The following is an 11,962-nucleotide window of genomic DNA, read 5'->3' as shown; positions in this document are numbered from 1 at the left end:
AAGCGACTTTTCAAAAGTCCCGATTTCCCCATTTCAACGAGACAGCACTAGGTATATACAAAGCAGGAAGGTTTGGATTTTTATGTATAGATTTGTAATGAGGGCTTTGCTTCCACTAATATGAGCAAAATGCTATTTCTGGTTGTGCTTCACAAGAAGCATTTGGATTATCTTTTAAGGATTATGCTTACAAAAATCATCCGACACGGCTTTTGGACAAAACACTCGGGAAACAGGCTCTCAACCATGTCGTGTAGCACACTCTTTATTTCTTCTTCTTTTCAAACTTTCACTCTTGATTGGTAAAAGGGGTGCTGATGTACCGAGGAAAATATTAAAAATGGTCACTACAGATCATCAGATCCTGCTACAGTTGCCATGACCTCTTTACAAATGAAAATAAACTTCTCTTACTTTTGAATCCTAAAGCAATGTTAACCTTCGAACAGCAGATTTTGCTTTCATGGGAATGTTTGGAAGTGATGAAAAATGAAGGGGCCAGAGTGGCCTGGCTGGCTGGAAATGGGGGTGTTGCTGGCCAGCACACCCGGAGGGCACCAGACTGGGGTGAGGAGGAGCTGAGGCCTAGTCAAGGGGCTTCTTTAGCGTGGTGGGAACTGTGAGCTTATCAACAACGTCTGACAAAGGAGACCGTTTCCTGTTTTCAGGAACATCCAAAGGCAGCAAGAAGTCCAAGGACAGGTTGACATGCAGCATTCTCAGGTGCGTGTGTGTGTTGGCGGCCGTTTCACATATGCATGTTCATTACAGGATGACTGTAACATGACATGACTTGCAAGTATGAATGATCGAGCACCACAAATAGAACTCTCACATCACTGCACACCCCACTTCAAACTTCAGCTGTGTTGGGTCCATTCAGTCAGGATCTCGTTGATTTCAATATGACTTCCAGGCAACTAATTGGAAGCGAATCAAGCTCAGTGACTTATAAGGGGGTCAGTTCAAATAGTCACCTACGTCAGGTGCTGAGTAATCCAGTGATGACAAATCAAGCGAGGAACGCGAGCACATTCGCCTGCGCCTTGATTTGCTCTTCCAGTGCGTCTGACCCGCTACGCTCTGTCCTACACTGCTTCCCTGCCTGCTTGCACAGCAGATGGGGCAAACGGGAGCAAACTCATTCCGCCAGCACTGCAACAGTGGCATGGAACTCACCCCCGCCCCAATAGCCCTGCTCCTTCTGAAACTTTCCCCTGTACTTTTAGTTTTATGCCAAACTCTCGCCCTGGGAAAACTGGGAGCTCTCATACAGACACGTCCTCAAGCCCAGCTCATATCCTTCCTGTTTAAGAGTCAGAACCGCTTCCATCTTTTTGGGCCTCCCAGCACACTGGTAACATCTGTCACCAGGAATGTATTTATTTATTACATTTGTATACTGCCCAACAGCCGAAGCTCTGGGTGGGCTAGGGGAACGGCATGGTTACTTCCCAAAATTGTAGCCACGCCATCTGCTAGCTGCATGTGGCTCCTAATCACTGATGTTCCTTGTGTAGCCTGGAACCCAACCATGCGGAAGCAGCTCCAGTGCCTTGTGGGTTACAGAGCAGTCAGGCCTACGTAGTGGATCAGTGGAAAGGGACTAGAACTGCAGTGGCCAACCTTTTCAGCAAGGAAGCCACAAGTCAAGTCTAGGGTGTGAGAGGGCGCCGCCCTAGTGTGCACAGCCAGCCCCCATCACCCCCGGTGCTCTGCCTCTTATCTGTTCAGCCACGGAGCAGGCAGCAACATAGTAGAGCAGAGGCAGGCTGGAGAACATGCTTAATGTTATGCGACATCCCAGGCCGCTGGTCCCTCATGCGCCAGTCCAGGTCTCTCCCAAACGGCTGCCATCTCTGTCCCAGATGCCACCTATGCCTCAGGCTGGCCGCTGATGGGACGGAGTGTTGTTTTTATGAGCTTGGCCTGCAACTGAGGCTACCTGACAAAGCTCCGCTGCAGCCAGCAGAATGGATAGAAACACTTTCCAGTATCTAAGGTTCACTGGTATCACCACAATCCAAACCATGATCATCCAATTTTTCTGTATGTCCCTCTTAGGGTAACTCTGGTCTGAGGAGCATCCCCTTCATCTGAATTTTGTAATTACTCAAGGATGTCAGAGGAGCCTCTCACATCATCCACATAAAAGAGGTTCGGTTGACTTCAGAAGCACAAACTAGGATTCTTATCCAAAGTCCTTCAGACAATGCTCTGTCTGCTCACATCCACGTTGTACCCTGATGAACTGGAGCAGCTTTGGCCAAAATCAATGAAAATCCCATCAGAATCTGACTCAATAGACTCCAAAATCTGGTCCACTATATTCTCAGGGCTGGCTGTAGGGGCTATGGCAATCAAGTCTGAGTCCCTGGCCAGCTCAAATGGCCTGTTTCGGTCATCTCTTGGGTAACAGAGTCCTCTTTGTGGCTCAGGTGCACTGAGGTTGCTAGTGCACTGCCCTGAGCTGGCAGAAAGCTGCTCTGGTTCTCCTGACTGTGAGTTCTTCATGGTGATCATAGAACTCTTGGAACCATTGTCTGTGATGGTCGTGAGATTGGAGTAGCCCTGCATCTCTGTGCAGGTAGTCATTTCAGAAACAGAGTGTCGTCGGATGCCCGTGCCATTGGGGGTGGCGCCCTCCGTTTCGTACTCGGCAACTGGGGTCAGCAAGGGATTGTTGTAGCTTTTGGATCTCACCACAGGGTTCTTGGCAACGATTTCCCCCGATTTCGAGCGTCGGAAGAAACGCTTTTCTGTTGACAAAAACAGAGAACAATTGAAGTCTTCATGCTGCGCTTTTCTTGTTAATACCACCGACAGGCTGTAGCCAAACATTTGGCTCATAGCTTCAAATCAATGGCTCGGTTCACACAACATAACAACCCACACTCAAGGTTGAGTATGAGTTGAATGTGGGTTGTTGTTGAACCATGGGTTGTTGTGTTGTGGGAACCCAGCCGCGCGAACAAACCATGGTTTGTTAACCACGAACAAGCCATCGTTTGTTGTTGGGTTGTGAATGGTGGGTTGTTCATGGTTAACACAACACAACAACCCACAGTTCAACAACAATCCATGGTTCAATCACAACCCACACTCAAACCACACTCAATCTTGAGAGTGACTTGTCATGTTGTGTGAACCAGTCAATAAGTGAGCTTCAGGCTTCCTCATCTCTGCCATAGGCATTCTCCTTCTTCTCCCTACCTATTCAGACTCCTCTCTCTGGTCTTCTCTTTCCCTCGGTCCTCTGTGCTGCTGCTCCTTCTAACCCTGCTTGGCCTGTTGCCTCTTCAGGTCCTGTCTCCTTCCCCCTTCAGCCCTTGCTTCTTCTATTGTTGTCTCCAGGCTCTTCTGCTTGCTCCTCTAGGACAAGAGGAGCAACGGCAATACCCAAGGCCCAGGGAGGGGAAATCCTCCATCATTACCCCTCTTTCCAAAGCCTTCATATGTCACCGCTGCTTTAAGAAAAGGATCTTATGATGTTTATTAGGTATTAGTTTTCACCTATTATCATCTGCATTGTAGGCGGGATATAGATATAACTGAATAATAAATCATGATCAGCTTGGCATTTGCCAGCCAGAAACCCACCTCTCTGCTCCGTCCCCCTCTGTGAAATTGGGACAGCTCTGGCAATAACCTTACAATAAAGGTTTCTGGATTGAGAGATTCTAGATTTGAATCCAAGCAATACGATTACGAACACCAAATATTTACCCTGAGATTTCTGTTTCATATCCTGAACCACTTATTTTTTATTATTATTATTATTATTATTATTATTATATTATTGCATTTATATCCCGCCCTTTTTCCTCTTGCAAGGAACCCAAGGCAGCTTACATTATCCTCCTCCTCTCCGTTGTATCCTCACAACAACAACCCTGTGAGGTAGGTTGGGCTGAGAATCTGTGACTGGCCCAAAGTCACCCAGTGAGCTTCCATGGCCAAGTGGGGACTAGAACCCGGATCTCCCGGCTCCCAGTCCGTCACTCTCACCACTACACTACACTGGCTTCTTATGCTAAAGTATAGATCTAGAAGTACAGATCTAGGAATCAGGGTTCAAATTTGTGGCTGAAATGTGCTTATTATTCAGGCATTGGTAAGTTGTATTCACTGCCATGAGATGCCACAACTGTGTACAAACTTAAACAACCAAAGTAAGATCTGTGCTTGCTTTGCCATGAAATAAAAATTTCCAGGGGGAACAGAGGCATGTGTCCTGCCCATGTGAAATCAACACTCAAAGAAGCCCTGAAATTAGGGCTAATTTGCACATGCATGTAAGTGACTTAATCAACACTTGATGACCCTCATCTGTCTATGTGAACCATCTCCATCTCTGAACTGGCATTGAATGATCTGAAAGTGCAGTGATGATGGATGGTCCATTCACACGCTGAGATCAGCACTTGATCCTACGAACAATAAGGGATAACATACATGTGGAAACTGATAAAGGAATTTTATCATGCAACAGCTACCGGGTATCTCTTCCTTCCACCGTTCCCTTTGAGAGATTTAGGCATTTTATAAGCTGGACTCCTTGAGAGTTTTGGATGGTTTGCTTTGGTTCTAAGCATCTTTCTAGCATAGCTGCCTAACCAGGAATATCATGATACTTTTCCTCAAAGGAATGAAAAATATGATTCATTCATGGTCCACGATGGTGAAATCCTTGCAAAGAATGCTGAATTAACATGGCCCCTGATATGCCCAGCATGGCGTATGTTCTTAGGCAAGTTTTACCAGCTCAGGATCACCTAAGACAGATTAGTTATGCTTTAACCCTTAGGAGAGCCTGGGCAATCTCTCGCTTTATACACTTGACACAAATCAGAGGACCACAGGAACTGTAGTTAAAAAAACAAAATAGACCACGTGAGCCATCCCACCTCTCAATCCCTTAGGGAATTTTGTAACTTCCGTTATCAGTTTCAGCTTAAAAGAAATAGTTCATATTCTTATCCTGTTCGTCCTTGAAGCAATTTACACGGAACTCCCAGTGGTCTCCTATCTAGAAACTGATGTTATTCACAACCTTTTAGCTTCAAAAAGAGTATAGCTACTGCCACAATAATCACTGGAATTCTCTTTCAGATCGGTCACTAGATGGCACTAGCTGAATACAGTTACTTGCAAGGGAGCAAATACTACGGATGTACAAGAATTTTATTCCTGTTGGCAAATCCTGCAAATGCACCCTGATCGCAACCCTGGACGCAAATGCAAGCAGGAATGCAATGCTGGGGAAATTTTCCAAGTTTCCCATACCTGCATTCACAACTGCGCGTGCGTGCAAATGGGCACTTTTGAAAATGTGCGTATGAACACTGGCGCAAGTAGACATTTGCGCAAATCCCCCCCCAAGCTGCATTTTCATGATTTCGCCTATGGGGGGAAAGGCGCATTTTGGGTTGAGAAAAATGCACGTTTTTAAAAATGCATATTTTTTCAATAGGAAAAAAATTCTGCACTTTTAAAAATGTGCATTTGTCCCATTCGGAATAAAAGACGCTCTTGCTTGGAACTAGGGGTGTATGAACCCCAGTTACCTGGGTCTGTTGGGGGGTCTGCAGGGGGGGAGGCAATCCGGTCCTCCCCCTGGAATCCTCCCTGGCCGGCTCCGCTCCGAGTCTGCGGAGCCGCTGGCCAGGGCCGACCGCTGCCGGACTTCCGGCCGTGGCCAGTCTGCATCCACAAATGGCGTCCGGCATAGCAGATGCCATTTGCATCCCTGCACTTTACCATGGTAGGCTACATAAAAATTTATGTAGCCTATCACGTTAGAGAGCAGGGACACAAATGGCATAGCGGACCCCACTTGCGTCCACAGTCTGGCGATACGGCCATGGCGGCCGTATCGCTGGGTCTTTGGAGCTGGCAGCAGGGAGAATCCGCAGGCGAGGACTTCATGCTGGAAGAAAAGGTAGGAGATCCGATCCTCCATGGACTTCAGGGGGCCGGATTCAATAGAATCCGGCCTCACCGGGGTCCGTGGAGGATTTCTCCAACATCCCTATTTGGAATGCAAACGAGGCGAAACAAGCTATGAGGAAAATTTGGAGAACCTCAATGAACTTGAACATTGCACGTTTGCCCATTCCTAATGAATATGAGCTACTTGTCTTTTGGACATGGGATGGTTTTCAAAAAGGGAATAATGGTATGGGGTTAGGAACTTTTCTACACCAAGGATCCACCTTTAAATACAAGAGTTAACATGGTCGCCACCGCTCTCTTTTTTGTAATCTTCTCTCTTCTGATTGTTTTCTGCTTCCTGCCTCATGCAACCCAGCCAGGGTGTTTATATTGGTTTGTTTTTTTGCATGCCGCCTTGGAATCTATCTTTATGAAAGGGGCATAAAAATGTTCTACACATACCAATAAATAAATGTTGACGGCTGATGTGCAAGTGTCCTGGGGCAGCCATTTTAGATTTTCCTCCCTCTGTCCCCCCTCTTTTTCTTTTCCCTTTTGTATACTCCATGAAAATCGGTGTCAGAGAAGAGAACACCAGAAGCAACACTAGTGATATGCTTTGTCGCATGTCACATTATGACCCACTTGTATGTCACAACTTAATAAATGAAGTCTAATGATTATAACGCATGTGTCTAAAATGATCTTGGAAGCTCTGCCCAATCAACAGATTCCCACACTTTTGATAGCAGGCCAAGTGTCTTGGAGAAAGGAAAGTACACTTCTTCCAGGAATCAAGGAATAAATTATCCATTCATTTCCTCCAGGGCATCCGTCCTTCTACCTGGAAATTCAATTGTGCAGACTGCTCAGTTCATGTAGTTTTTGCTCTTTATAGACTGGGAGGACTCTGCAAGAAGCATGCAGGCAAAACCAGTCAGAATTAGATGTAAAGACGTTTTCTCTCATCCCTTGAGTATCAGGTCCAATGCAGCCTGACGTTCTTCAGCCTTACCTGCCAACTCTACCATTTCCCAAGGAAACTGGGGAGGAAGTTGGTAAAGCTCACACACTGACCCATCATTGATTCTGGATCAAGTTCACTGAGTGAGATTTACTTTATTTATTTATTTATTACATTTATATCCTGCCTTTTTTTCCTCCTTAAGGAACCCAAAGCGGCGTACATAATCCTCCTCGTCTCCATTTTCTCCTCACAACAACAACCCTGTGAGGTGGGTTGGGCTGAGAGTCTGTGACTGGCCCAAAGTCACCCAGTGAGCTTCCATGGCCGAGGGGGGACTAGAACCCGGATCTACCGGCTCCCAGTCCAACACTCTCGCCACTACACCACGCTGGCTCTCAATGCATCTTCAGTTTACTTAGCTACACAGTTTACCAGGCAAGCAGTCATGTTGGTGGGTCTGCCCAGTCCTGTTTTGTCAGCCACGTGAAACCTCCTGGATAAGCTGGACTTTGCTTATGGATAATATTTTGACCAACCTTGCTGAACCTGGTGTCCTCCAGATGTGTCGGACTACAACTACTGAGCTGGTTGTAGGATTATGGATGCTGTCGTCCAACACATTTAGAGGGCACTAGGTCGGAGGAGGCTGATTTAAACCGATGTCTAACATCAACTTTGGCATAGTTTTGATACTCCCAGCTAGAAGACACATTTCTTTTTTTAGCAGGGAAAACCACTTCACTGAGCCAATCACTGTGTCTGCAAGAGACCTAATCATGTTTGAGAAACCTGTATGAACATTACCTAGAATACACGAGGAGTGTGTGATGGGTCCATCGCTGGAGTACAAGCCATATGTGCCTAAGTAAGGGGAAACGACCTTCTGCAACAGGGTTTCCAGTTTTAAATAGTCTTCAGTCACTCCTTTTGATTCATGAACACCCTAAAGAACAGAGAGCAGGGGGAAATCCATTAATAGTCAAGTTCTGGGATCAAGTTATTCATTTATGTAAAACGAAGCAGGTAATGATCTATCAGACATAGCTGTTGGGTTGGCCTGAAATGTATTATTATGGCCTGTGTGTCAGACGATGCAGAGCTCAAACCAAGAACCCCATGGATCACACAGCAAAGGGCTGGATGCGCTCGATCTTGTCTGATCTCGGAAGCTAAGCAGGGTCAGCCCTGGTTAGTACTAAGGATGTACGAAAGTCACTTGCCTTTTCGATGGGGTGATTTGTGGTGGGGTGGATGCACTCCGCACCTTCCCCCAAAATCCTAAACCGTGTGGCTCTGCTCCGCGGCGGCTCCATGGAGCCGCCGGCCAGGGCCATCCGCAGCTGGAGTTCCAGCTGTGAACAGGCTGCTGCAGACGCAAATGGCGGCCGCCAAAGCAACCGCCATTTGCATCCTGTGAAGCTGCCGTGATAAGCTATGTAAGTATTTACGTAGCCTATCACGGCAAGCCAAAAAAACAAAACAAAACATCATACGCAAATGGTGGTGGCTGCAGCGACCGCCATTTGCGTTCCCTATTTTGAGCCGTTTTAGCCTACGTAAATATTTACGTAGGCTATTACGGTGAAAAAAAGGGAACGCAAATAGCATAGTGGGTGCCATTTGCGTTCCTTCCCCCCCCCTCCGTTTTAGCCTATGTAAATATTTACGTAGGCTATTATGGCGAAAAAAAAAGAACGCAAATAGCGCCCACTACACTATTTGCGTTCCCTTTTTTTCGCCGTAATAGCCTACGTAAATATTTACGTAGGCTAAAACGGCTCAAAATAAGGAATGCAAATGACAGCTGCCGCAGCTGCTGCCATTTGCGTGCGCTGTTTTTTTTTTTTTTTGGCTTGCCATGATAGGCTACATAAATACTTACGTAGCCTATCACGGCCTCCACAGGGACGCAAAAGGCGTCCCTGCATTAGCCGTGATAGGCTACATAAGTATTTACATAGCCTATCACGGCTATGATCAGGAAGTGAATGGTGGACGCAGGGCAGCTGCCATTTGCAAGTCAGCATGGATGGCAGCAGGTAAGTGCTCTGTTTCGCGCGCCTTTCATGGGTTGGGGGGGCGGGGGCTTCATTCCGCCATGGATTTTGAAGATCTGTGGCGGAATTCTCTGACATCTTTAGTTAGTACTTGGATGGGAGACTGCCTGGGAATCAGGTTTCCTGCACTGACCAGGGGGTTGGACTCAATGGTCTTGTAGACCCCTTCCAATCTTGTCTGATCTCGTAAGCTAAGCAGGGTCTGCCCTGGTTAGTACTTGGATGGGAGACCGCCTGGGAATTGGGCTTCCTGCACTGAGTGGGGTGTTGGACTCGATGGTCTTGTAGGCCCCTTCCAACCCTATGATACTATGACGTCAAGCAAAGGGCTGGATGTGCCCAATCTCGTCTGATCTCGGAAGCTAAGCAGGGTCAGCCCTGGTCAGTACTTGGAAGGGAGACCGCCTGGGAATCAGGCTTCCTGCATTGAGCAGGGGGTTGGACTCGATGGCCTTGTAGGCCCCTTCTAACCCTATGGTTCTATGATCCTACATGCCAGCCCCCTGCTATACTGGCACTGCTGGTTGCAGGGAGGAATGGCAGGCAGCTCAAGCTTGGAAATCCACACAACAGCCCAGGATCCCCCTGTCCTGTGGACACCAGTAAGCCAATCCCCAGTTTCTGCATGACATAAGGCTGCACTCCAGCCATGGGCAACATCACCAAGAAAGGCCACTGAGTCACCTGCCTGCACAGCCAGACTGTTGGTCTTTCACCCATCCAGTTACTGCTTGCCTGCTGTCCCAGGGCTTCAGAGTACTTGCCTGCCCTTAGGTCTGCGCACTGCAGGGGTGGCAGAGAATTCCGCCACGGACTCCAATGAGGCCAGATTCTAAAGTGTCCACTACACCATTTGCATCCCTTCTCTTTGCCGTGATAGGCTAAGTAAATATTTATGTAGCCTATCATGAAAGGACCAGGGACGCAAATGGAGTCTGCTACTCCAGACGCCATTTGCGTCAGCACACCGTCAGGGCAGCGGGTGGAAGTCCAGCTGCAGATGGGCCCGGCCCCCACCCCCGCAGACCCCACAGGCGGATCGGTGAGTGGAGTTCATAGACCCCTAGCGCACTGGCACCAAAGCCGCTTTGCTTCACAGGGCTTTTTGTTCCAGAGGAGAGCTACTCCGATAGTGGGGCTGCTTGTCTCTTTCCCCCAAATGTAAGAGCTTGCACTAAACACACAGGATACCTTGGACTATAGTAAAGTCACAGTGCTGTGTTAGTTACATTAGGGTTACCTAATTCACATGGAATAAGCTTTTGCAGCAGAGCACGCCAGAGCCCACACGCCCTTCTTCAGGCTGTAGATAAGCCTGTTGTCAGGGTGGAAAATGAGCCCATAGAACCTCAAAGCAGTTCTGATTCTGAGGAGGAACAGCCGTCCATGGGAGAGGAGCGCGCTCATCCCTCCCAGGCCCTGCAGCTGACAGAGATTCCTCCTGCCAGCATTCCAGACATAGATAGTGGTCCTGGGAGTGAAGACACGTGGGAGGAGGGCTGGCTGGATGCTCGACGCAGACGCAAAGAGCGACGAACTATGGAGGGCACGGAAAGGAGGCTTAGCACCCGTTTGGCACGCAAGCAATGGTCGCGTCCAGAGGACCCAAGGGAAAAGGGGAGGGACTCTCCCTAGCCCATAAGTTCAGGGTCTGCAAGTGATTCTCGTTCAAATGGGGACCAACTGTTTCCAACCCAGGGCATAGGTTACTCTGCTGTTCATAGCTTAGTCGCTGGTGATAGAGTTATTAAGTTGTAAAAGGAATAAAGCCTTGAAAAGAATCCTTTGTCTGTATCTGGAGTTGGCTACTGGAGTAGACTGAAAGAGGCGGGCTAGGGCCTCCTGACACCCGTGCCCCAGCCTCATATTCCTGGGTTCCAAACCCCTCCGGCATTTTGTGCAGGATGCAATGTTCCGCAGTGATCCCTGGACGTTTAGGTCTCAATCCTATGCATGTTTAGACAGAAAGCAAGTTCGACAACCCCCAGCACTCCCCAGACAGAATAGCTGGCTGAGGATCACAGGGAGCTGTAGGGCTTTTTTTGATCTAAGCATGCACAGGATTGCACCCTTGGGCAGAATACGGCCACTCACAGATGTCCTGCACTACTGCCATGGTCCACAAGGTGCCAGTGCAATGCAAGCATTGCATTAATGTTGATTCAGAGGACCAAGTTATGCCTATGCAAATACCATCTTTATTTACGTAGCAACACATTAAGTAAGTCGTTGGTCAATCACTGTGGGTGCCCTTGTGAGAAGGAAGGTGGGACCCAAATGCTGCCAATAAAACTAACGCTTGTTTAGCTTTTGCCTGAAATCCAAGGTTTTGGGAACAGGGTCGCCTGCTTTTTTCTGGTCTTATTCCTGTGTCTTTCACACAGCCTTTCCCACCTTGGTGTCCTCCCAGATGCCTTACGCTACAACTCCCAGCATCCTCCAGCCAGCATAGCTGGCTGAGAGGGGTTGGGAATTGGAGTTCAATACATCTGGAGGGGACCAGGTTAGGCAAGGCTGCTTTGACAGCTGTATGACATGCAGAAATTAAACTGGCAAAGCCTTTCCTGTCTGGGAGTCTATCTGCCCACATTCTGTCAAAAGTCTGCCTCAGCATCCCTGAAATAACGAATATTGGGGAATATTGGGGCTGGACTCGATGGCCTTGTAGGCCCCTTCCAACCCTACTATTCTGATTCTATGATGCATGTTCTGGTGAGCTGCTTGAAAACTCTCTGGCCTTCCTAAGCTTTGGGTTTTAAAATCTGAGCCTGGTTGTTAACTGCCAGGAAGCCAGAAACATCCAGAGTAACCAGTGAGCATTTTCACAGATGAGGCTTAATTATTCCTCCAATTGGTCTGTGTCAGGTCCCTTGATCCTCCCCCTTCGCAGTCAACACACTCCAAGATCCCAGGCTTCAGGCACACTACTTCGTTAGTTGAGGACCAGGTTCTTTATAAATGCTAATCCTTGGAGACACTCAGGCTACAAAGGAAAACAGCTACT

The 11,962-nt window shown here is 47.9% G+C and overlaps 1 protein-coding gene across 5 annotated transcripts in view; it reads right to left on the bottom strand.

The window, feature by feature from the left end:
• Window positions 1–238: 238 nt before the first annotated feature.
• PRR5 (proline rich 5) overlaps window positions 239–11,962 on the bottom strand; it is a 104,965-nt gene continuing 93,241 nt past the window's right edge. For all 5 annotated transcript variants that reach the window (XM_084811256.1, XM_084811259.1, XM_084811258.1 and 2 more), the window contains 2 exons: window positions 7,706–7,844; window positions 239–2,759 (listed from right to left, as the gene is read on the bottom strand). In XM_084811256.1, coding sequence (XP_084667382.1) covers window positions 2,206–2,759; window positions 7,706–7,844 — 693 coding nt within the window. In that variant the 3' untranslated portion in view covers window positions 239–2,205. The remainder of the gene's footprint in view (window positions 2,760–7,705; window positions 7,845–11,962) is intronic.

This window comes from Heloderma suspectum, chromosome 7 (genome assembly GCF_057233095.1).
Source record: "Heloderma suspectum isolate Gila_16-S chromosome 7, 16-S_ref, whole genome shotgun sequence".
In the NCBI taxonomy this organism is placed as follows: Eukaryota; Metazoa; Chordata; class Lepidosauria; order Squamata; family Helodermatidae; genus Heloderma; species Heloderma suspectum.
Note: the sequence above shows the minus strand (reverse complement) of the source record. Positions and strands in the feature narration are given on the sequence as shown.